The following is a 23,109-nucleotide window of genomic DNA, read 5'->3' as shown; positions in this document are numbered from 1 at the left end:
TGAACTGTAAATCCAAGCTTAAATCTTTCTTCAATGGTGTTACCAATAGCGACCTCTTCCAGTGAAATCAAATCTCAATAAGTCAGGCGTACACGTCGCATCAGCCACTGAACTCGAATGATAAAAACACACGTACTTAGCCAATTCGGAATGAAAGATCTACTTGTCAATTGATTACAGATTGCTTGATACTCGGGCATACTCGAATATTGAAGGGAGTGTAAGTCAAGCCACGATTATGGGCCGCCACATGTGGCTGTACCTCTACTGACCAACCAGAAAGCTCCAAGCTCGACATCTGGCCTCCAGCGAACGTCACCTCAACACCAAACGCCCCGCGATCAACATCACGTCAATCTTGATCCAGCGCATTGCGATATTGAGTACACTACGACAGTACTCTTCTTCAGGATATCCTTCCTATCGCATCAAGAGAGGCGTCGCCTCATTGCCATCATGGCTTCACTGTTCCCTCGCTCGAGCATTGAGCTCGACTACCCTCTATATGCCGTCGACTTCGACCCCGAGGATGCGAATCGAGTTGTTGTAGGCGGTGGAGGTGGTCCTAGTAAAACAGGTGTTGGAAACAAGATTGTAGGTTGTCCTCTTTATCGTTTGACACAGAATGGTGAACTAACTCGAGCCTCAGACTGTTCTCGAAACCGTTTCACAGAATGAACTTCGCTCCGCCGGCGAGATTACCCTTTCTCGCGATGAAGACAGCGTCATGTCCCTTGCTGTCGGTCCTCACAAGGGGAAAACCACATACGTTTACGCTGGTGTCAACTCCAGTCCAGAAAGCCTCGCCCAGGGCAAGAATGAGCATCTCCGAGCTCTCAGTGTTGATCCCTCCAAGCTGCGAACTTCCGTTGGAGCTAAGACACCCGATGCGAACATTACAGAGGCGTCGCGAACTTCTCTATTCAAGAACCCAGATATCGACACATACCAGCGACTATTGCGCATTGCAGGATCAACCGGTGCCGCGGCTACAGCAATGGGCAGGGAGCCCCAAATAGCGATCTTTGATGTCGCAGGCCCTGTGGCCAAATTGCGCGGCCTTCTGGAGCTGGAGAAGGAGGCTGAGGATTTAGATATTGTTCAAACAGGAGAGAATGACTTCCAGGTCGCATACTGCTCCAAATACGAACTGTATCTTGTCAACATCAGCGGAAAGGAGGTCAGCGAACCACGAAAGGTATACACCATGAAGGATGACCATGGCGAACGACCTGCTTTCCGAGCGATTCGATACCTGAGCCCCAACTTTCTTGCGGCTGCATCTAACTTGCCCAAACGAAGCGGAGTGATCGTCCAAGCTTTTAGGTTGCCTAAGGATGAGCAAACAGAAGCGCGCTTGTCTATCAACGCCAGAATACCAAGGAAGATCTCTGCAACAGCACTCGCTGTTGCTAACCTTTCTCCTCCAGCTTCGCCGTTCGGATCTATCGGTGACACACAATTCGTCATTGCTGTTGCGGGCCATGATTCCTCCATTACTCTGTACACGCTCGAACATTCAGTTGGAGGCAATATTGAGCTACTTGCCAAGTTATGGCATCTACATACTCTGAAGGAAGTCCATGGAGCAGACAACATCACTGGCCTGGCCTTCTCCCACTTCACGACACCAAAGAACAACCTTCGCCAGCAGTACATCAAGCTAGCTAGCACATCTCTTCAGAAGACGGTTGCTGTCCACAGTATTGCTCTGAAGAAGCACGCCGAAAAATCTCCTCGCAACAAGAAGGGTCCTCCTCGTGCCCCTCGTTATGTTACGGCTAAGGATTCGCGCGAGGTCTCTTCCAGGGGTCTGCACATCACAATGGCTATCATTGTGCTCGTCATGGCCCTCGTCGCACAGGGTGTTCTCGAACTCATTGGTGGTAGCCCCCCGATCTTGGGTGCGCAAAAGGCATTCCCACAGTACGGCACTCTACGCACTCCCGATCACCCACCAGCTGCATTCCTCGCTGATGAGTTTCTCGCCAAGCTAGCTGGCCGAGACGTCGTCAAGACCGTGACTGGTGAGACGCTCGTGGTGTACGAGGGCAATGTCGCCCCTGCAACAGCCGGCGGCGATGCTCAGGCTCCAGAGCTCAAGCTCGACGTCCATGACCCTTCCGTACATGGTCCCGGCAAGACCTGGGAGGAGTTGGGTGAGGAGCAGAAAGAGGCTTGGAAGGCCCGTCTTAAGGAGACCGGCGCCTGGACACAGACCATGGGCGAGGCCATCTTCAAGGGTATTCTGTTTGGCGAGATTGCGGGTGCTGTTGGCCGAGCTGTTGCTGGTTAAGCGCAGTATCTCTCAACGGTTGCCCAAAGCTGTGAAACTTGTACTGTATGTATCATAGAGTTTTGTGCCTTTTACGTATTGTAGACGACGGCAAGGGATATTTTTCTGGGTTGGCTAGCTATTGCTTATGGCCTGTTACGCTTTTAAGAAGATAATGTAGACGAATGTATTGTTATTAGTTTATGGACTTTAATTTCTGGGTTTGCATTCACCGACTCTCGTGAGGTTACAATTGTGTAGGAATCACCACATTATGGGCCAAAACGTGAGCCTTTTCCCCATAGACTGCTAATCGGAGTAACTTGAGATTGCCACTACTCGAGCTCATGGTTGTATATGTAACTCTGAGTCAATCCGATTCTTGGACTTATCACTCTTCCAGATTGCCAGCACGACCGCTGTCACGTCCAATACGGCTCGATACCAGCAAGATGAGTTCGTTGCAAGTGTTTGGAACATATCTGTCTCGACTGAACAGGCTCTAACAGCTAGTGATATAGCCACTTGGCTTCCCGTTTATTCGGACTGCTCGCATTAATGCTAACCTTGTGGCACAGTTTCCGCCTCTTGTCCAGCTCTGATAGTCAATCTCCCTCGCCTCCCAGTATATCGATCTTTACGAGAGTACTTCGTTCACCCTTCGACTATATATTGTGAATAGCACGGAAAGGGCTTGTCGTGTGGTGTTGTCGCAAGTGTTCACATGTCCTCTCTGCCCCTTTCTTACCATTGGGCACAGCATATAGTCTAGGGCGAACTATTCATAAACTCTGGTCAGTCTCAAAAAGTTCTTGAGCTATTACATATAGTTGTCGCTATACTGACTATTTCATATCAACTCGGTAACCCGAGATCATGTCCTAGCAACAAGATAGCATCGCCAAGAACACTCAAAGCAACCTATGAAAAAATGAAACCAGAAGCAATTATCTCTGTTCTTGGGCAGAAAGCAGGCTGGACTCTAGATTCTTTCAACATTCGACGAACCACTATAGCGTCTAGCTGTCATTAATCTAACATCACTTAGTTCGTGCTTGATATGGACAGACCCGAGCACCGGTACGAGATGTTTCCGATAGCGCTTTTGTTCCATTCATCTAGTAGTAGAAATATATTTGCCAGGGTATCTACCAGAAAAGGAGATATCTGTAAGATCCCAAGAATCTTATTGCAAGTTTGCTGTAGGATAGTGAGAGTCAACTCTACTGCCACCACCCTCCATGCATGTCCTCTGCTTGATAAGGCTACTGTATATTCCTACAAGAGAAGAAGCCTCTGTTTCTTCTTGAATCTTGTATCTTGAACCATAAAGCTCTTTCTCGATATTATTAACATAATAGCAACCTGACACACGAGCGTTGACTTGGTGATTTTCACGACAGTCGTCCAAGCCTTGAAGTTTCAGAAACATACCAACAAACATCTGCCACAGCAACATGTTTCGACGTAGTTTCAGGCACGCTCAAATTAAGTTTGAGCTACTTACTATCAATTATAATAGCGAACAAACCCACCCCGTTCCCGCATTCCAGTCTCAACGACGATCTTTATGACCACACTGGCAAAGGCATCACGAGTCTTGCTGTGTGTGATATTCTTGGTGTACTCGTCATCATAGTCGCGGCGCTTGCGTCAGGAGAACAAACGATGGGTCTTCATGAATGTGGTATTCATGAGTTTCTTGCGATGGATGATGAGAAGAGCTATGCAATCAGATAGGCTACCTTGGAACCACATTAACTTCAATATAGTAGAGTTTACGCCGCAGTAAAGTCTAGGTGGTTAGCCCAGGAACTGCATCGAACGGCCAAGCCGACTGGGAACCTTGTAAGGCAATCCAGTCAATCCAAACAAGCCCTTGAGCATCTGGCTTGAAGTTGACTTTGATGGCTGTCTAGGTCCCAACCGTCTCCCGACCTGGTAGTTGGTAGACTCCAAAGAATGGCGTTTACTCTAACGCGATTTTGCTATCCAGAGTTTGTGGCGCGTCCGGATTGAGATGAATAGATGGGATAGTGATGTCAGAATCTAGCCAGCTTGTTCTTGTTTGGGGCAGTGTCGATGTACGATGAGTTGATACTGCTGTCAGAAGTGGAAGAGACTTGGTGGTGAAATCAAAGCGCCGTGTATTGCGGGATGAAAGTTCCGTAGTCCAAGACTTTGCTTTGACATTGTCTTGCGGGTAGACCTGGTAGAGAGTCTAGGGATAAGATTCAGTCTTTACTGGGTATATCCAATATCATTGAGGTTATTAACAGCGTCTGAAACGAACAGCCTTCGGGACTATGGTAGAGGCTGTCAATAATGAAGGGACTATTCTAGTATTATCTACTTTACCCCTTTAATAGACAGCACAACAAAGTAGAGCAGTCAAGAGACTGATGAGATGAGATCCATTGAATCAAGATGGGGAACGATGCCATGACATGAATTGGGCCCCAGAAGATTACAGGGTCCCTCCCTGTCAGAGAACCCTGAGATCCACTCCGTGGCGTTGAACCATGGCAGCAGCTAAACCAAACAAATGATAAGCAAAAAAAAACTGCTGGACCTCAACACGTGTGAGAGGTCTGTTCGCTCTCCATTGTCTTCGTCTTATCCTCCATCAAGACAGAGACAAACAGTTCTTTTCTTTTCGGGTTCTACAGTTCGTTTGACTTGACTTGCCTTGTCTTGGTTCGGGTTCTGAATCATGGTAATGCGTTTTGCAAAGACATGCAGCAAGACCAAAGAGGAAAAAGAATGCATGGATAAAGGTTCAGGGCCCTGGTCCCCTGGCAGCCCCTGTTAAGTCACCTCAACTTGTGGCGATGTTTTGGAGTTCCATTCACATTCCACAGGCTCCCGGCCAGCTGGGTCGATCGTTGACGTGCAATTCCCCTTTCTATTCCATGGGATAACTCAGTAGATGTCTTGAATACCTACCTCTAGAGGGAGCCCAAGAGATAAAGAGGAAAAGAAATCTCAGGGGCATCCGTATTGCCGTGTCTGGCTGACGTGATCGACTGGGTCTCGGCACTGAGGTCTGGGGTCAGGACACAGTCAAATCACGTCAAGATTCGACCACCATCTCGGGTTTTGAGGCTTGGGTCTGACCATTGGATAACGATATCACTGTAAGATTTGATGCCATGCCATGCCATGCCATGCCACCGGGCCGGTAAGTCAGGTCAAACCATCAGGCCTCGCCCTTTATCTTTTATTGTCCAAGATAGCAAGCAGAAGAAAAGGGAGTAAAGTATTTGGAGACAATAGCTCAAAGGCCTCCCGGCGCCAAAGAGGATCGTCCCCCCTCTAAGTACTCTGTACTGTAACCTAAGTTGAACCAACACCGGACTAACCTCCGCCTATGAAAAGACACCAATTTGCCTCGGAGCATCTCCTGGAGTTTTAGTATAACATCCTCGACGAGTCAGTCATTTTCGCATACTCGTACGGAGAGTAATCGATCGAGAATGAGAAAGATGCTGGCTTCCAAGGAATAGAAAGCATGACATATTAAATAAAAGAGGCGCGCGGGACATGAAGGCAAGTCCTCTAGAGAAAAGTGACTGGTCCGGCCCATGTCAAAGCGCACGGCACAGGCTGAGTGAGTGTTGGAACATCTGCAGGGGCGCGGCTTGGCTGAGCAATACATCCTATACAGATACAGTGCAAGCAGAACAAGAGCAGAAAAGCAGGGCGAGACACAAGAGACGGCAGAAGATGGAGAGGGGAGAGAAACATTTTCTTCAGGTATAAAAGACCTGCAGTGAAACATACAGAAACTGTATGTGATACAATAGAGTCTTGGTGTTGATAACGAGATCCTCTGTTGTTAGAGCAAGCTATCTATGTGCTATGACATGAGATGGAAATTGAAGGGAATAGAGAGGAAAAGTGTTTCGGGTTTGAAACAAAACCCCCAAATGTCAATCACATTGGATCCTTCTTTTCTCTTTCGTCTGGGGATGGAGGATTTGAGTTTGGACTTGGACTTAATGGTGGGGTTGTCAGATCCCACCAGCCACACTTTGCGGGAGCTAAGAGAGATCGTCAAGACCTAGGTAGACAAACAGTAGAGACGAGCGAGATCTTTTGATGGTACAGCCAAGAGCAGATGGGACTTTTGTGTTACTCGGACTCTAATCATGACACTCGATCTGGACACGAGGGAACTATGGGCAGACAATGTATTGTATTCAACCTTCAGTCCTTCACTCACAGGTACTGATACAGGTACCTACAGTGAGGACTCTTTACTGGCTAAAACGTATTGAGGCTGGTGGTCGCTGATCAACGGCACTTGTTTTAAATCCAGCGAGTCAAGCGCAATGCATTTCGACAAGTGATCGACGGTAAATGCAGACGCACAAACTAAACTAAACTGCAGCCTAGAACAGTCACGGAACGTCAACAGTCTGACTTTGTTTGGAAGGTCCATGATGCAGGGTAAGTTTAAGTCAAGTTACTGGTACCTTGCATCTTTTCTACAAACAACTTCTTCCTTCCCATCAGATGCTTTTTACTTGAGGAACTGAATTTCTTTTGCGCAGACGGAGAGATTTGATAGGGTTTCGATCGATGCGTGTCTCGGAAGATGCAGCGGATCATTCATCAGCTCGTAGTGTAGCGAATTATTGAACAGCCTGCAGTTGCCGTTGGCAATCGCCGAAAAAGAAAATAAGAGACAGATGACAATTGAGACCGGTGAAGAATATGCACAGTAAATTGCAGTAATTGAATTAGTATTGCAGCTGTTTGAAGGGATAGAATTCATCTGATGGTAGAGTTCAAGATGCGCCACCAACGGTCGAGGATCGTAAGCGGGACGATCGAGAATCCCAAATCCTGTCCCGTCCCTCTGGGTCCCCATTTTCAAATCTGGCCCAGGGTCCATTACAGGCCTGAATTCAGTGGGTTTCTACCACATTATTTCCGTCAGATGGTCAGCAAAGAAGAGAGTAATGGCAGGCAAAAAAAGATTGATTGGACAGAGTACATTCTGAACCCATGCTGACGCCTTAAGATAAGAAGAAAAGGAAGGAGAAGAACATAAGGGCAGGTAAAGGTCCACAAGACCGAATCTCTGCGGATACTTTAGCGGTTGCAGGTGATCCAAATGATTGATTGGTTGGATAACAATGGATTATCAGAGGGACAGGGCTGAGATGCCGAGCTTAACCCGTCTACCAGCAAAGAATAGGCCTTCAATCCCCTATACTCCAAAATATCGACATGGTATTCTTATCATCTGTAACAATAGCATCAGCATTTCTGATACAATCCATTACCGGCAGGCATAGGCAAGGCATGATGTGCATCGCATAATTAACCACAGAGCCCAGCCCAGCCCAGGCCGCGATAAAAGCAGAAGCAGGAGGGCCCTGATTTTCTTCATGGCCAATCGACCTGGAGCTAATGCGGTGGCAGCATTGGCACTAACCACTGTAGTCCAAGCCTGTCTTTTTTTTTTCTCCAAGTTGGACTGACGGCGTTGAGACAAGGGGGTCTTGTTCTTGTTCCTTCAGGTGCAGGTCAGTTATCTTTTATGATAAGTGCAATTGCGGCTTGATAGGGCTGTTATGGCGTTTGAGTACAATAGATATACAATCAATCGACGATTAATCTACCACCTGAAGAAAAAAAGAAGAATCACGCGCAGACTACTCTAGTCCTTCGATACTTGCAACCGTTTCCTGAACGTGTCTAGAAAGGGAAAAAGGTGTGAGCGGACGAGACGGGGGTCCTCCAAGATGGAGAGGAGAGTGTTGCAGGGGTGTTTGAGAGGACAGGGATGGGGCATGATGGAGATGGGAGATGCAGAACCAAGGACCATGCTTTGCCTGGTGAGGCGGCCAGAGACACAGCCAAAGCCAAAGGGCGGGAAGAACAGATCAAGTTCATTAAGATGCACTTACTCTAAAGTATGTATTCTTTTTATAGTTATCAAGATGCAGCATTGAAACCGATTGTTAAACAAACCAGCGGATACGATAATGCAATAGAGAGTTATTACTTGCTGATATCCACGATCAGTCAGTCAGTCAGTCACTGCCCGGTGTGAGTGAGTGAAAGTGAGTGTGTGTGACGATGACATCCCAGGCCTCGTGGCATCTCCGCATCCATCCAACCTCTTCCAAGGAACTACCTATTTCTATTGTACAGCTGCAGCCTGACATAGGTCGTCTCAACATACGATACAATTCGCCTTCTCTTCAACAATAACAATAGGGGTTTGTTGTATATCTCGAGATTCATCTCCATGTTTCGCACTGGAACATGTCTTTTGACGGTGTGTCGTCGAGGTCGTTGATGAGGTGGAGACTCAAGATGGGACTCCAAGATCCCTTGACTTTGCTAACTCTTTAACCCTGTTCCGGTTCACTTGACCCCCGTCGCCGAATCTCTGCTTCCCCTTCAGATCTCGTTAACTAATCACGGTAAATACGTCTTCAATTGTCCTTGTCCTTTTCAACCTCATCAGCAACTCTGTCATTGTAAGAGGCAAACTTCAGGTGCATTGCCTCTCCAGCTTGACAAGGAATGGCACCATGTCCTGCTGAGGTGACGGATGATCCGCGAGCCTTGCAAGGTAGGTCACTCAATGACTGACAGCCCACCATCATCTACCACCACACAATCAGAATGCGCTCTCCCTCCAGTACAGTACTGTACGGTACTGTACATGGATGAACCGGGAGGGCCGCCTCTACCCTGCATTTTCAAATGCACTCAGGCATTCACGCTTCGCTGCCGCCTGATCAATAAGCAAATGAATTGACAACGGCAGTTGAACTGAACCGTTGGAACTGCGAATCATTAATTGACCACGCAAGAGAACACGATTGTAGTGTGCGTTGGTAGAAACTGGGCCAATCTTGCTTCGATGGAAGCACAAATAGAAGCCCTTGACCATGCTTGCGCGCCCTCAAAGTACCTGGTACCATAGTGTGTCCTGGTGTCCTCTCTCTCTTCCCCAACCAGACTAGGGGAAACAGGGATGAGGGGCCCTTTCAAACAACCAGCTCTGTCGCCCTCATTCATTTTTCCTCTCTCTGTCTTGCTCTCCGACTCGACTCATTATTATGACGGGTGGGACTCCAGCCAATGAAACGGTAGTCGACTTCCCAAGTCTGCTTCTTTGTCGTGCAAGCGTGTCACCTTTGTCTCCAATGCTTTCCCTCAAGGACTTGGGACTCTTGGAGACTTGGCTTTTTCTATTAATTCTCTTGGATCTGTCCATAGATGGACGACGCTTCTTTGTGTCTTGTCTGATCTTCCTTTCAAAACTGACAGGAAAGCTACCCCACTGATTTGCGCTGCATCCTGGATACATACCAGGTATCGTGCAACGCCAGCTTTGTTCGATATCAGGTCGATCCTCAGAAATGAGCCAAGGTCGAGGTATGGAAATGAAATGAAGTGAATCGAGATATCAACGTAAATGTGCGCTCTGCTCTGGATAGTGCTTGATTGACAGTGCTAGTTAGCGTCTGTTTCTTTCTTGTTTCTGCTTGTCTTTTCTCTCTGGTCGATCCCCGTTGACGCGCTCTGTCTATTTCCGTTCCTTGCTAGCCGTGCACGGGTTTGACATTCTGATGATGTTCGGTCCCTCTTGTTTCAGCTGTCGCCGAAACCCAGACGCGACTTGACATCCGTACCGTACAGTACAGAGTACTCTGAGATAGATACAGATACAGCGCAGCAATATTGAAGCTGGTAAAGATAAGTTAGGTACCGTACCCGACCCGTCTGTACATACATGAGCGGGACAGAAACGATTCGAGTTAGCGGCCGTCCAACGACGGACGGATAGACGCCCAGTAGCTCATGCGGCCACCGCCTCAACTTTGATATCCATGGGCTTGGGCATGGGTATGGCAGCAAGGAGGGGACCTGGGCTGGGAGGGGTCGCCACAGGATAAGGGAAAAAACCTACATGCCACACTGGGCTAATAGTGCACGAAACAGAAGTAGAGGAATAAGAAACACAAACAGCCAGACGTTGAAGAACAGTACGTAGGTCTACTAGGCTGAGGTGTCAAGATGTGCAGCAGACAGCTGAAGAAGTGGCTGTGTATACAAGGATCAAGCAGATTGATTCATATAGCGGTATGGTTACGTACCTGAAGAGATCAACCTGCGATGAGATGGATGCTCAGTGACAGACAGACAAACAGACAGCCCGCTGGACACTTCAGTTCAGTTCAGTTCAGTTCAGGGCAGTAAAAGTACCAGCTTCAGGGTTCTTTGACGGACGGGAGAGAGACAAGACGGTGTACTCTGTACCGTCCACCAAATGAACCAGACCAATATCGGGCTAGCCTGCCTCTAGGCTCAGGCCCAGGCGCCCTGCCGACGCTTGTTCATGCCCCGTCCGACTCTTCTTGGCTCTAGTGCGACTCTGCCTTATCCACCATGACCTTGGAAGTTCCAAGGACTTGCTTGTCGACGTGGTGAGCTCCTCTCGAATTGACAGAGGAAGAGTGAACAAAATGTTTGAAACAATTGTTGACCGGACGGCAGGGGATTAACTGAGAAATACAGGGCTTGACGACTTGAACTTGGGGTTTAAAGTTTGGACGGTTGAGTTGGTACTGTATGTGACTGGGCTCGTGCCTGGATCTACACTTTTACAGTGCCGAGGGAGAGTCAAGTCGTCACAGGTCCCTTGATGCTGGCCTGGTTGGATCAATCCTCACTTCTCAGTCATCCGGTGATGAGAGAGAGCCCTCTTTAATTGTCCGCCCGTCACACGTTGGCTGTCTCTAATTTCTGCATGGAAAAGAGAAAGTAATTAAAAGATATCGAGTTTCCTAGAATTACCGATGGCATCATGAAAGATCGAGATCAATAAACCAACATCGTCATTCTCCCTCCTCCCCCATCTTGAAATGACTTGCTCTTCCTCCTCAACTCTCCACCAAAAATGTGAATGCTCCAACTCGGCAGTCGCCCTGACCCTTGTGCCCCCCCCGAAGACCCAAGACCCATGTAGTTTGCGCCCACCTTAGCTAGCTCTCCCAGCCTATTACAGCAGATTGCAGAGTGGAGGGTGTCAAAGTATCAGGTACATGGCCAGGGTCAAGACAGCGTAGAGAGGTAGGGTGCCTGCCTTCCCGTCGCCGCCAAAATTCCACAGCCCATTAGACTACACCTTGGAACCCCCAACCCAAGGCGCTTGCGACCTTTTCACCAAAACAACACCAACGTCCGTCGTTCTTCCCAGCACCGACCGCCCTACTCTGGGTTTGATGTTCTCTCACCTTTTTTCTTCTTTGACGGGAAACATCACCAAGGTGTCTGTTTGACGACTAGCGACTCTTTTTTTCAATTCAACCTTTTTTGTTAGTTAATAAGTTTTGTATCCGTCACCACCAGTCACATACAGTACGCACACGCACGATCGCGAGTCTATCACCCTCCATCGTCTCTTCGACCGGTTAGAACTTTGCAACGCTTGCCAGTCTCGACGACACCGACCCAACTGTCTGAATCACGACTGCAACTGGAAGTCTTCCATTGTCTTTGTTTCTCGTACCGTTGGCGAACATCCTCAAACGGCGGAACTCCTCTCGACAACCATCGCAACGAATCCCCTTCGCGACGTCACAAAGTTGAAATCTTGCCGCACAACTGGCGCCGCGCTCCTCAACAAGATAGACAGCCATATTCAAACTCGGGCACGTTCGGATACGCGCAGCCAATTATTTATTGGTATTTTCAAGTCCTGGCTGCCTCGTAGCACAACGACCGCCTTTTTATGGACCGCCCTGTGTTTTCATAGGCATCTTTGACGCAAGCTCCGCCTCGTTCGTCGACAGCAAAGCCTTATTCGGACCTGGCCTTGACATCCACCCGCTCGACTACGTTTATTTATCTTAGAGACTTGGTCGACTCCAACAGGCTATACACTGTTCGACTTTTGCAACACCTTATCAAACGACAACCTATCTTATTAGAGTCATCAGGTCTTCATTAGACTGGGACGTGTCCCGTTATCTTTCAAGGCCATGGCGGCCAATATGCAGCACATGGCTGGGGCCGGCCAGATGATGCCGCAGCAGCCGATGCGAAAGCCAACCCCCAACCAATTACAACAAATAGTTTACCAGAACTTAGTCCAACACACACAGCCATTTACGGGAGGATGTTGGCAGTCAAATGTAGCAATCTCAGATCGCATGGGCAAAACGATGAACCTGTATGCCCCACCAAAAACTATCTTTATTTAGAGCCTCGCTAACCTTCACAGGATCACCAACATCTCTCTTGCGATGAACGGAGGCGATTATATGAAAGGTGCCGAGTGGGGTTGTAACTTTGAACGTGAAGCCTTTCACAAGTCCCCGACAAAGGTATGTGGAACTTTGGGATCCTTGACTATCCTCTACACGATATGCTGACAGTCCTTTAGGAAGCCTACGATCAAGAGATGGGCCAAAAGATCATGGAGTTCTTTAAACGGCGGCAGGCCAATGAGCCTAACCTCCAGAATAACATCAACGCAAGCGCACAGGCACAGGCTCAAGCCCAAGCACAAGCGATGATGAACATGCAAATGGGACGTGGTATGGGTCAAGGTCCCCAGCAAGGATTCCAGCCCATGCAACACCCAATGCAAGGCGTTCAAATGGGTCAAGGACAACAGCAGATGCCCATGAATGCGGGCATGAATATGGGTATGGGTATGGCAAACCAAGCTGGCCGCGGTATGGGCCCAGGCCAGCAGATGGTCGGAATGCCTGCGGGGCAAAATCGCCCTCAACAATCACAGTTCCCCCAAGACATGGCCAGACTTTCGCAGCAAGACAAGCTCAAGGTGACTGAGCTTGCCACAAAGATGTTCAACACTGCCTCGGAACAACAAAAGAACAATACGCGCTTGCAGTTGCAATCTAGAATCTCTCCTGCACAATTGCAGGAAATGACCAACCAGGGCAAGGATCCTCTGATGTGGTTCTATCAGAACCAAGCGTTCCAGGTTCTCAAAGCGAACATGAATAGGATACAACAACAACAGCAACAGCAGGGTCAGCCACAACAAGGGATGGCACAGAATGCCAATAATAACCAGGCTCCAATGATGCAGCAGCAAGCAAGCCAGCAGTCTCTACGCCAACAGCAGGCTCAACTTCAGCAGCAGCAACAACAACAAGGGCAGCAGCAGCAGCACGGCATGGCGAACAATAATCAAGGCAACAACGAGTTCACGTCTTTTGCGCCCAATATGGACAGCATTAAGGACCAACAAATGAACGGCCTTATGGCTCAACAAGCTGGGCAGATGGTAGTACCTGCCAGCGCAGGACAAAACCGAAACCCAACGCCACAGCCGACCGGACAGAACGCAGCGAATCAACCAGGCCCGAACCAAGGTCCCCGGCCACCCCAGCAACAAGGGCAGCAGCAACAGCCGCACCAAAACATGAACCTTCAGCAAATGAAGATGAATCAAGCTGCACAACAGTCCCAAGCACAACTTCAGGCCCAGCAAATGAAGCAGATGCAAAATCAAACCGGCATGGGAGGCAACATGCAGCCTTCCCAAAGCCCCGGCATGAACACACTCAACACGCCGGTTTCTCGGCCAGGGAACATGAACCAGGCTGCAAGCCAGGGCGGGGTACAGTTTGGAGACCAGCGTTTCAATCAAGGAGCGCAGCGACCTAACAACCAGACCTTCCAGAACATGCTTGCAAGTCTTCCCCAAGAACAACGTGCAATGGTCAGCGGGCTGACCCCAGACAAGCTGAATGAAGTCATGCAGCGCTGGCAAAGCAAGCGCCAGGAGCAGATCAGCCAGAACGGCGGACAAAACACTCCTGGGCAAATGTCTAATCGCCCTCCCAGCCAGATGGCCCAAATGAACCCTAACATGGGTGGGCAAGTGCCAGTCGGTATGCAACAGCCACAGGGAGGTGTGCCAATGAATGGCAACCAGCAACAAGGGCAAATGCCTCGCTTCAACCCGAACCAGCAATTGGCCATGATGGACTCCATGGACCTCCCACCTCAAGTTGCCACGCAGCTCCAAGGCCAAATTCCTCCTGAGATCAAGAAATGGGGACCGCTCAAGCTATGGCTCCAGCAGAACAACAACACCCAGCATATGCGGAATCAGTTGGCAGCGATCCAGCAGAAGCAGTTCCAACTTATCCTTCAACGGCGTATGATGCCGCAACAGCAGCCTCAGCAACCACAAGGGCAGCAACCAGGGCCACAGTTCTCGCCTCAGCAGCAACCCCAGCAGCCTCAGCAGCCGCAACAACTCGGCCCAAATGCTGCTAATCCAGGCATGCAGGCTGCAGCTGGACATGGTCCACCTCCTATGCAGGGAGCTCGGCCACAGATGCAAGGAAACTTCCCCCCTCATATTCTCCAGGCTACTGCCCATGAGATGGCGCAGGTCAGAGCCCAAAAGCCTCAGTTACAAAACGCTTCCGATGACCAGTTGCGTGCCATAGTAATTCAGATGAAGAAGCACACCTGGATGCAGCAACAACAAAGGATGCAGCAGGCCCAGGCACAGGCTCATGCGGCCCGTAACCAGAACCCGGGTCAGCAAGGGCCGAACCAGATGCCCGTACCACAAGCCACGATGCAGCTCCAGCAACCGCCTCAGCCAAACCAGACGCCTCAGACTCAGAATGTCCCACCGCCAAACGCGATGGGCCAGAATGCTACTCCTCAACAAGCGGCCCAGAAACAACCGACTGTTACTCCCGAGCAGACAAGAAACGCCAGACCTCAACCTGCCAACAACCGTGCTCAACCTCCTAACCCGTCTCCCGCAGCCGCACCAAAGAATCTCAAGCGCCCAAGCAACGACGACAGCATCGATGTGCCGGAACCCGCAAAGCAAATACCTGCGAGACCTGCATCGCAGCCTGATCAACAGCAGCAGTCCCAAGGTCCCAAGCCGATGAACCCCCAGGATCTTGCTTCGCTGCCCCCTGAGCAACGCGCTCAGATACTAAGAGCGCAGATGAGCAAGGCTGGTACAATACCACCACAGGCTGGCAATGAGACCATGGCACGCCTTAAGGCCCTCGGACAGGAGGAACAACGGAAGTCGATACAGGAGGTCATGAACGATATTCCTATGACTCAAGAGGAGCACAACGAGATGGCCGCTAAGCTCACCAAGATTGTGGTGGACATGACCAAGATTGGCCGTGGCTTGACGAAGTGGTACAACATCACCCGCGATGACGCACGCGCAAAGATGTTCTTCCGCATGGTAAGTTGATATCCAGGCTTTAATCAACCAGCACGTACTGACTTTACCCAGCGATGGAGAATCCTGAAACAGTTTGCCGATGGAGAAAAGATGTCTGTTCTCAAGAACGCATTCTCGATTGATTCCGCCGAGATCGACAACGCCCGAGCCATGCTTGAGACTATGGCCAAGGACATAGCTCACAGTATGTATATGAACCGTAAGCCGCAAACCACACCGCAACAACAGAACGCACAGCCTGCTCCATCACAGCAGCCAGCGTTCCAGCAACCGCCGAACCAACCTCGGCAGCAGCCAGTTCAAGGGCAACCAGGACAGCCTGCTTCTTTGGCCGAAACTGCTCGCAGGAACTCACATGCTCAAGCTCCCAAGGGAGGTAACAAGGGCTCGCAGGCACCGGCAGCTCCTACGACCTCTCAGCCGCCCTTCCAGTTTGGCGCCGCCTCGTCTCCTCGTGGAAACCCAACCTACCCTGGCGAGCCCAAACCGATCGATCTTCGTATGCCACCATCCCGCAAGAAGCCGAAGCCCAACGGCGCACCACAGGGTGCTACTCCCTCGCCCAAAGCCGGAAATAAGGCGTCTCCTGATGTCCGAAGACCGTCCGAGACCCAACTTCCCTCCAGGCCAGTCCTCACTTGCAAGGAGCCTGAGTGCGAGTTTTCGACAACTGGCTACAGCACCGAGCAAGCTCTTCAGCAGCATATCCTTGAAGAGCACACCAAGCCACGGGAGGACCCTATGAAATTTGTTTCAGAGAACTTGGCTCTGGCCTTGGGACTTGAGCCCGATGGTTCAGTCAAGAAAGCTGAGGCTGCTGCAATGAGCGTTACGAACTCCAAGCAAGGGCAAACGCCTATCACTATGGCTGCTACTCCAGTGTCCACTGACGGCAACATGAAGCGATCGGCTAGCAGTATGGGCAAACCTCAAGACAGCAAAGCTGGTGCTAAGGCTGGAGCGACCCCCAAACAGGCTGATGCCAAGGTTGCTGACAATGTTGCTACTGATCCATGGGCCAACGTCACTCTCGACCCTGAAATGCTCGTCAGCAACCTCGGAGTCGAGCGCGGATATGGAGTCTACGAAAATCCCTTTTATGACTACAACGCTCTCAGCTACCTGACACCCAGGGATACTCCCGAGTCTGCCAAGGATGGTGGCAGCAGCGAGCCCAACAGTGATATTCCCGAAGGCACAAGTCTCGAAGTCAATTTTGATTGGCACAACGTGGATACTGATCTATTGCTCAACATGGGCAGCACCAATGGTGGTGGTGTCAACGACATGCTAGCTGCGGATGCCGCATTGCTATTCGATCAGCCATCACTACAAGAACCGGACTGGGACGATGTCAAGATAGACTTCTCAAAACCCTTCCAGTTTGATAGTAGCCAGCATTACTACATGGCTACTTCATAATTTTCAGGCCGTTGAACGGCATTGGATAACAGGCAAACAAACCAAGCCTGTTCTTTTAGAACACAACCGGGCTAGTAATTGGAATGCCCTGCTAAGCCCAAGCAGCGGCATATTTTCGTTATTTTATTATCTCGTCAATCTTCTTCTTTAGAAGTTGCAACTTACATTTTTTCTTCGTTTTGGAAAGTACTTATAGGACGCGCGGGACAAACAATCGGCAGTAAAAGGTGGAAGGGGTTGAAAACATCATGGCAGGCGCTTTGTTCTAAACCAAGGATGGCAGTCAGGAGGCGATTCGGCAGAAGGTGTACGGGAGTTCTGTTCCATGGAAGGAGGCAATGTTTGTAATGCATTATGGCTTGTTTGATGATAGTTTGGAGGCGCGTTGAGGATTTAGTCCAGTTTAACTTTGTCCTGCATTACCGGTCGGAGTTCCTGAGCTCCATAGACATGGGCTCAGAGCAAATGATACCCAGCATTTTGCTACATCGCAGTTACTCAATACCATGTGATGGATGTGATGTGCTTCAAAATATCTATAATGGACATTAACTTAATACGGCGACCGACTTCCCGTTCCTGCATCCGGGCCGTGACGGGAAATTCAGCTCCACTTCGGCACGCGCCTCCCCGGAAGTACTAAATCGGTTGCGGTTAGATTAAAGACCCTCCGACACGGGCACGCGATTGTCTGCATCTGTTGACGGGCCGGAGAAGATTACATAAGGAGCGCTAGTCTCGAAACGGGAATTAGTAAATAGAAATGGGCGAGGTTGGCTGGGGTCGACGACAAGGATATAGAGCGCGACCGTGTAGGTAAAGAGGTTCGCGGGTTAGGGTCATGGACGTGACGGGTGAAGGGCGTATTAATTGGCGTCGCTTTAGAGGAGGGGTGTCTTGCTGGTCATGATGAGAAGAATGGTAGTGAGAAGAGCTGAAGAAATTGATCATCGATGATATGGAAGAACACAATCATAAAATAGTGCGTTTCAAACTGTTGATAGATTTCCTCTTTCTCATATTTATATTATTTGTTGTCGTGTCTGGTTGACCAGGAAGGTCGCCCATCTACTAAGATGGTCTTCTCCAATCATCTGGAAAACGCCCACGTCCAAAATCTACTCCCCCACCTTATCTTATCGCCCGCGTCCCTTTAGACAAAACCACCACTTTACTTTCCCATCCAACGTTTCCTGTTTCCACTAACACGCTATACTTCAACACGCAACGGCACAAAGACGCTTTCCTTCCTTCTTTCCTCCAAAGACGCGAGCACTTTTGTTCATGTCTTTTTGAGTTTAATTATCTAATCATTCCTGTTTCGGTAACCACGTTTATATAACGGACACACAAAAAGGCAATGGAGCCTTCGACGACATCATCATCTACTTCCTCACCTGCAAAGCGACGCGCGCTCGCTCCATTGGATGCCAACGCGCTTGGTACACCGAAGAACTTGTTTAAGCCTACATTGGGTCACAGTCCTGTCAAGATGGCTATTGAGGGCAGAAAAAGGCTGCTCGATATCGAGGGTAGCGCGCCGGCAGCCAAGAAGGCGTGTCTGGGACGTGATGAGGTATGTGTTTCTATACTACAACACAAAGCTATCATGGGATGCAAAGGAATACCTTACTGACTTCAATTGTGCAGGACGCGTCTGAGAGAAGTGCCAGTCCTGACGTGAGCTCCGTCTTCGACACGTCTGCCAACGACGCATCATGGGCCACCACCACAGACGACCATGATACAGCTACTGCAGCTCCCACAACGACAGAACAAACCACACCTCAACGTACAACACTAACACGCCAGCAAATAAGACAAGTGAGTCCTCTTCCAACCCTCCCGAATTACATGAATCACTCACTAACAAACGAAACAGAGAGCAGAAACCCTTCGTCTTCGCCTATCGCTCGCCAACTACAAAGTCCGCACAGGCCAAACGACCGTGCCCCTCTCCGAACTCCAACAACGACCGATGCCCCGCGAATCCCCGCGTGTCGTCCGCGTGCAGAGTCCCGAAGAAACCCCTGCTATGCCTGACACCCAAGAGGAAGTGGAAGCAGTCGAGACAAGAAGTCGGCGAGACTCGATAGACTCTCAGCAGACGGAGATCATGCCTTCAGAGGATGAGGACCAATTTAATTAAGATACAAAGATACCAAAAAAGGGAAAGATGGGATGGTGTTGAGGAGTTCTTTTTATGGCATTCGTATTTCATGGGCGGAGCGTATGGATCGAGCGAGGATACAAAGCACCGGGAGGATTTGCTAGGAAGGCAATGTTTGTTCACGATCATGGACGGTAGTGAGGCATCACGATGTTCTCTTCTGGATATGAATCACCAGAGATATCCCACGGCGTTATAATGGAGTTACAAAGGCATCAAGATCGGGGTTGGCAATGTCTGGATATGTCTATCTATGTCCATTGCATATATGGTTATATTTGATGACAGATCAGCTGAAACTCATTGACTTGTATATTCAAGACACATGTAAAACTACTTATGTATAGTACTATGTTCAACTCACGGGCGTTATATGTCGCCTGACGTTTCATGCACCCACGCTCAACTCCGACTGACATCATGCGTCATCATCATAACTCCACTTCCGAAAGCTAAAAGCTTAATCAATGAGGATCTTGGGCTCCAAAGATCCATACTTCTCAAAGAACTCCTTAAATAGCCGGATACCGTAACCGACGTCTGCAGTACCTCCCGTCTCACGAATGCTGTGCATGCTGAGCTGCGGGTTACCGAGATCCAGGGTTCGCATACCCAGAGCAGCAGCAAGACCAGGGCCAATTGTGCTACCGCAGGGCGAGTCGTTACGAACAACAAACAGCTGAAGGGGAACGCCGGCTGTACGAGCGCACTCCTCAATAAGAACAATTCCTGGCGAATTGGTGGCATATCGCTGGTTGGCGTTAATCTTGACCACGGTACCACCGTTCATGGCTGGCTGATGCGACGACTCGTATTTGCCGGCGTAGTTAGGGTGCACAGAGTGGGCCATGTCAGCGGATACGAGGAATGATCGTGATAGAGTCTGTTCGTATGCTGTAGCCTCCTCGCCCTCGTGGTGAACAGCCTCGTAGCTGCCCTCACTAGAGGCATCCCGGTTTCCTGGGAGGACTGAAAGACGGCGGATAACAGACGGCAGTAGGTTAGAGTTAGCACCCTGAGCGGATGTAGAGCCAATCTCTTCATGATCAAAGCAGACGGTTAAGCGAATAGTGCTGTCATCCTCGAGCGAGGACTCGTCCTTGACAGACTCGATGAGTCCCTCTACTGAGCAGTACGTCATGCCAAGGTTGTCAAGACGAGGAGAGAAGATGAACTCGTCGGCAAGACCACCGATGCATGACTTTTGCGTGTCATATAGCACAAGCTCAAAGTCTACAATTGCGGAGACCTCGACTCCTGCCTCAGCTGCGATAACGTCGAGGACCTGGGGGTGGTGTCGCTCGGTATTAACCTTCAAAGGCTTGAAGTCCTCGTTATCCTCACTTTCATCCTTCTTCTCCTCAGGCTTCTCCTCCTTGGTACCCTTGTTCAACTCAGCTGCGACAAGTCCGGCAATGGGGAAAAGTTCGGTTTCCTTGTTGGGATCGAAGTTCGTCTGTCGGTGGAGGTGGATGGCGAGTGTAGGAATTCGGACCAGAGGCTTATCGACCTTGACAAGCTTCTGTACAAAGTTGTCACCCTCCTTGACCAAGACACGACCAGCGATACTCAAGTCACGATCGAACCATGAGGTCCAGATACCACCACCATATGTCTCGACACCGATCTGGAGGAAGCCAACGTTGGTCTTCTTGGAAACAGGCTTCAATCGAAGACAAGGAGAATCGGTATGAGCGCCAACGATGGCGACAGGGTTGCCGGGACGCCACTTTCGGCCGATGGTGAAGGCGACGATAGTGGATGCATTGCGAGTAAGGTAGTATTTGCCGCCAGGTCGAAGGGTTGAAGCCCACGAGTCGCGCTCGCGGATGAGCTTGAAGCCAGCCTTCTCGAAACGGGCAGAAGCTGACTGGACGGCGTGATAGGCTGTGACCTATTAGCGAGAGTTTCGACAAGATAAGGGAAGAAAGTCTAACGAGTAGGCGACGCATTGACAAAGTCAACAAAGTCGAGAGCTTCCTGAGGAGGTGCCATGATGGGCGAAGAAGTGGAGAACTTGTATGCGAACGGACGCGGGGTAGTCGTAATTGCGGATCTGGTTATTGGTATACGTCGTGGAGAGAGACGAAAGAGAGCGAGCATCTGGTGAAGAGATGATGAAGAGAAGAGGGAGCGGTGGGAGTTTAAACCAAGGTTGGAGATGGAAGACGTCGTTAGGAAACTGGGTCATGTGGTTGGTCCGTTACTGCGGGAAGCTGCATCCAAAAGTGCCGTACCTGCCATGAGCGGGGCTTATCTTATCGGAGCTTGGAGCTTCCTAATGCGGAAGTACATCATGGGCCATGAGGAAAGAGCAACCAAAAGGTGTGATATATTCGTGAGAAATAGGATGTTACTATTCTTAATTGGGTTGGAGCGAGGTAGCTGAGAGAATATACAAAGCTAGACTTGAAGTATGCGATACTATAACAGCTGCCAAGCGTCATAAAGCAACCACTTTGAAGGGCACCTTACTGTCTACCTAATGATGAATGATAACTGTCTGCACTCATTGAATGGGATTGCACTTTTCATATAAAATCTGAAGTATTGTAATTGTTCTTCTCGCATAAAATATCTGTTCCATCCTAATTCTATTCCGTCAACATACAAAGCTCAATGGCGGGTTTGTATCGCCAGAGCTGTAAGGTATCAAGTTCTATCCGTCCCAAATACAAAACAAATAAACACAAGCCAGTCGTTATATCGCTGCACAAAGGAAAGTTCCCCGCTAAACAATAACCAAGTTCATATCCATAATAGAAAGATTTTAGGTCAAGAGCGTGGGCTCTTGAAAAGTAGCAACGAATGCTTAATTGTCTGAGCCGGAAGTGGCACCCTTCTCAACCTGAGAGACGGAGTTGGTAACCTCGCTCTTGTTAAAGACGAGACCGGGGTGTCCGAAGCAGAGAGCGACGGCAGCAAGGACAATGACGATACCCTCAAGGATGATGAAAGGAACCTCATGCTTGATGAGATCACCATCGTAACCCTCGCGGAGCTCAGCAACACGGTAGATGCATCGAGTGAGGATGAGGATGATGGAAGCAGAGAGACCAAAGAAGAAAGCAGTCATGCGCCAGCCGAAAGTCTGAGCTTGACCAGATCGCCAGTATCGGATCATGTAGTCGGAGAAAGCGGCGATGAAGGCAACGAGGACGACAACCTGGAGGACAAGACCAGCCATGGAGACATCAACACCAACTTGGCTGTCGGATTCAGTGGACATGGCACCACCAGCGGCTTGGAGGATGAGGCAGACGATGTCGAAGGGGATGAAGATCCAGATGAAGAGTTGAGGCTTGAAGCGGGAGAGTTCGGGAGAGAAGTAGTTGATCGCCTTGGAAAGGGTGACATAGATGGAAGCAGTGTAGAAGACGGGAGCGATCGTAAGACAGACTAAAGACAAGGTTGTTAGTATATGATGATGGGATATAGAAGATTTGAGACTTACCAATTTGAATCATGAAAGCGTTGAAAGAGAAAGGGTTGTACCACATCATGATACGACCGACATAACCAATAACCTCAGAGATACAACCCAGAAGCATACCAGTCATGAAACCCCAGCTCTTCCATCGGAAACCGAGATAGACATGTACAAAGCCGATGAGAGAAAAGAGAACGACAAAAACAATGTTGGCGGCGAGAGAAGGTCGGTAACCGTACAGACTGTAGTCGATGGGGCAGGTGTCGAGATTGCAGGGAGAGTCAGGGCCAAAGGCGTCCTCGGGAGTGATGGACATGTTGTAAGGCATTTTGATTTAGTGATAAGATGAAAATCGAATGGTTTGAATGTTCAACGATAGAAGGAAATAAGCTTAATATCTAAGCTGTGTTGAAGGTGAGAGTAGATGATTGTTGTGATTGAAGTGTGATGATGATAAAAACACTTCTTGGCCGGGGAATCCAACCATTAATATAGACATGATGAAAAGACTATAAAAACACGGAATATTGATTCTAGTAGTAACTAACAGTCGGACTCGGACTTGT

The 23,109-nt window shown here is 49.4% G+C and overlaps 5 protein-coding genes across 5 annotated transcripts; 3 read left to right on the top strand and 2 right to left on the bottom strand.

The window, feature by feature from the left end:
• Positions 1–456: 456 nt before the first annotated feature.
• FIESC28_01382 (uncharacterized protein) lies at positions 457–2,296 on the top strand (the record flags this gene model as incomplete). Its single annotated transcript, XM_031155533.1, has 2 exons — positions 457–594; positions 650–2,296. The coding sequence occupies 2 exons, from the start codon at positions 457–459 to the stop codon at positions 2,294–2,296; spliced, it is 1,785 nt and encodes a 594-aa protein (XP_031020480.1).
• Positions 2,297–12,474: 10,178 nt separating this feature from the next.
• Positions 12,475–16,943, top strand: FIESC28_01381 (uncharacterized protein; the record flags this gene model as incomplete). The annotated part of the gene is made up of 4 exons (XM_031155532.1): positions 12,475–12,482; positions 12,534–12,636; positions 12,696–15,521; positions 15,573–16,943. The coding sequence occupies 4 exons, from the start codon at positions 12,475–12,477 to the stop codon at positions 16,941–16,943; spliced, it is 4,308 nt and encodes a 1,435-aa protein (XP_031020479.1).
• Positions 16,944–18,303: 1,360 nt separating this feature from the next.
• FIESC28_01380 (uncharacterized protein) lies at positions 18,304–19,092 on the top strand (the record flags this gene model as incomplete). Its single annotated transcript, XM_031155531.1, has 3 exons — positions 18,304–18,519; positions 18,594–18,767; positions 18,826–19,092. 3 exons carry the CDS (start codon positions 18,304–18,306, stop codon positions 19,090–19,092), a joined length of 657 nt encoding a protein of 218 aa, XP_031020478.1.
• Positions 19,093–19,573: 481 nt separating this feature from the next.
• Positions 19,574–21,108, bottom strand: FIESC28_01379 (uncharacterized protein; the record flags this gene model as incomplete). The annotated part of the gene is made up of 2 exons (XM_031155530.1): positions 19,574–21,000; positions 21,051–21,108. 2 exons carry the CDS (start codon positions 21,106–21,108, stop codon positions 19,574–19,576), a joined length of 1,485 nt encoding a protein of 494 aa, XP_031020477.1.
• Positions 21,109–21,925: 817 nt separating this feature from the next.
• On the bottom strand, positions 21,926–22,859 carry FIESC28_01378 (uncharacterized protein; the record flags this gene model as incomplete). Its single annotated transcript, XM_031155529.1, has 2 exons — positions 21,926–22,512; positions 22,568–22,859. 2 exons carry the CDS (start codon positions 22,857–22,859, stop codon positions 21,926–21,928), a joined length of 879 nt encoding a protein of 292 aa, XP_031020476.1.
• Between the last annotated feature and the right edge of the window lie 250 nt (positions 22,860–23,109).

This window comes from Fusarium coffeatum (genome assembly GCF_003316985.1).
Source record: "Fusarium coffeatum strain FIESC_28 chromosome Unknown BRIP53273_contig_34, whole genome shotgun sequence".
Lineage (NCBI taxonomy): Eukaryota > Fungi > Ascomycota > Sordariomycetes > Hypocreales > Nectriaceae > Fusarium > Fusarium coffeatum.
This window is presented reverse-complemented; position numbering and strand designations above follow the sequence as displayed.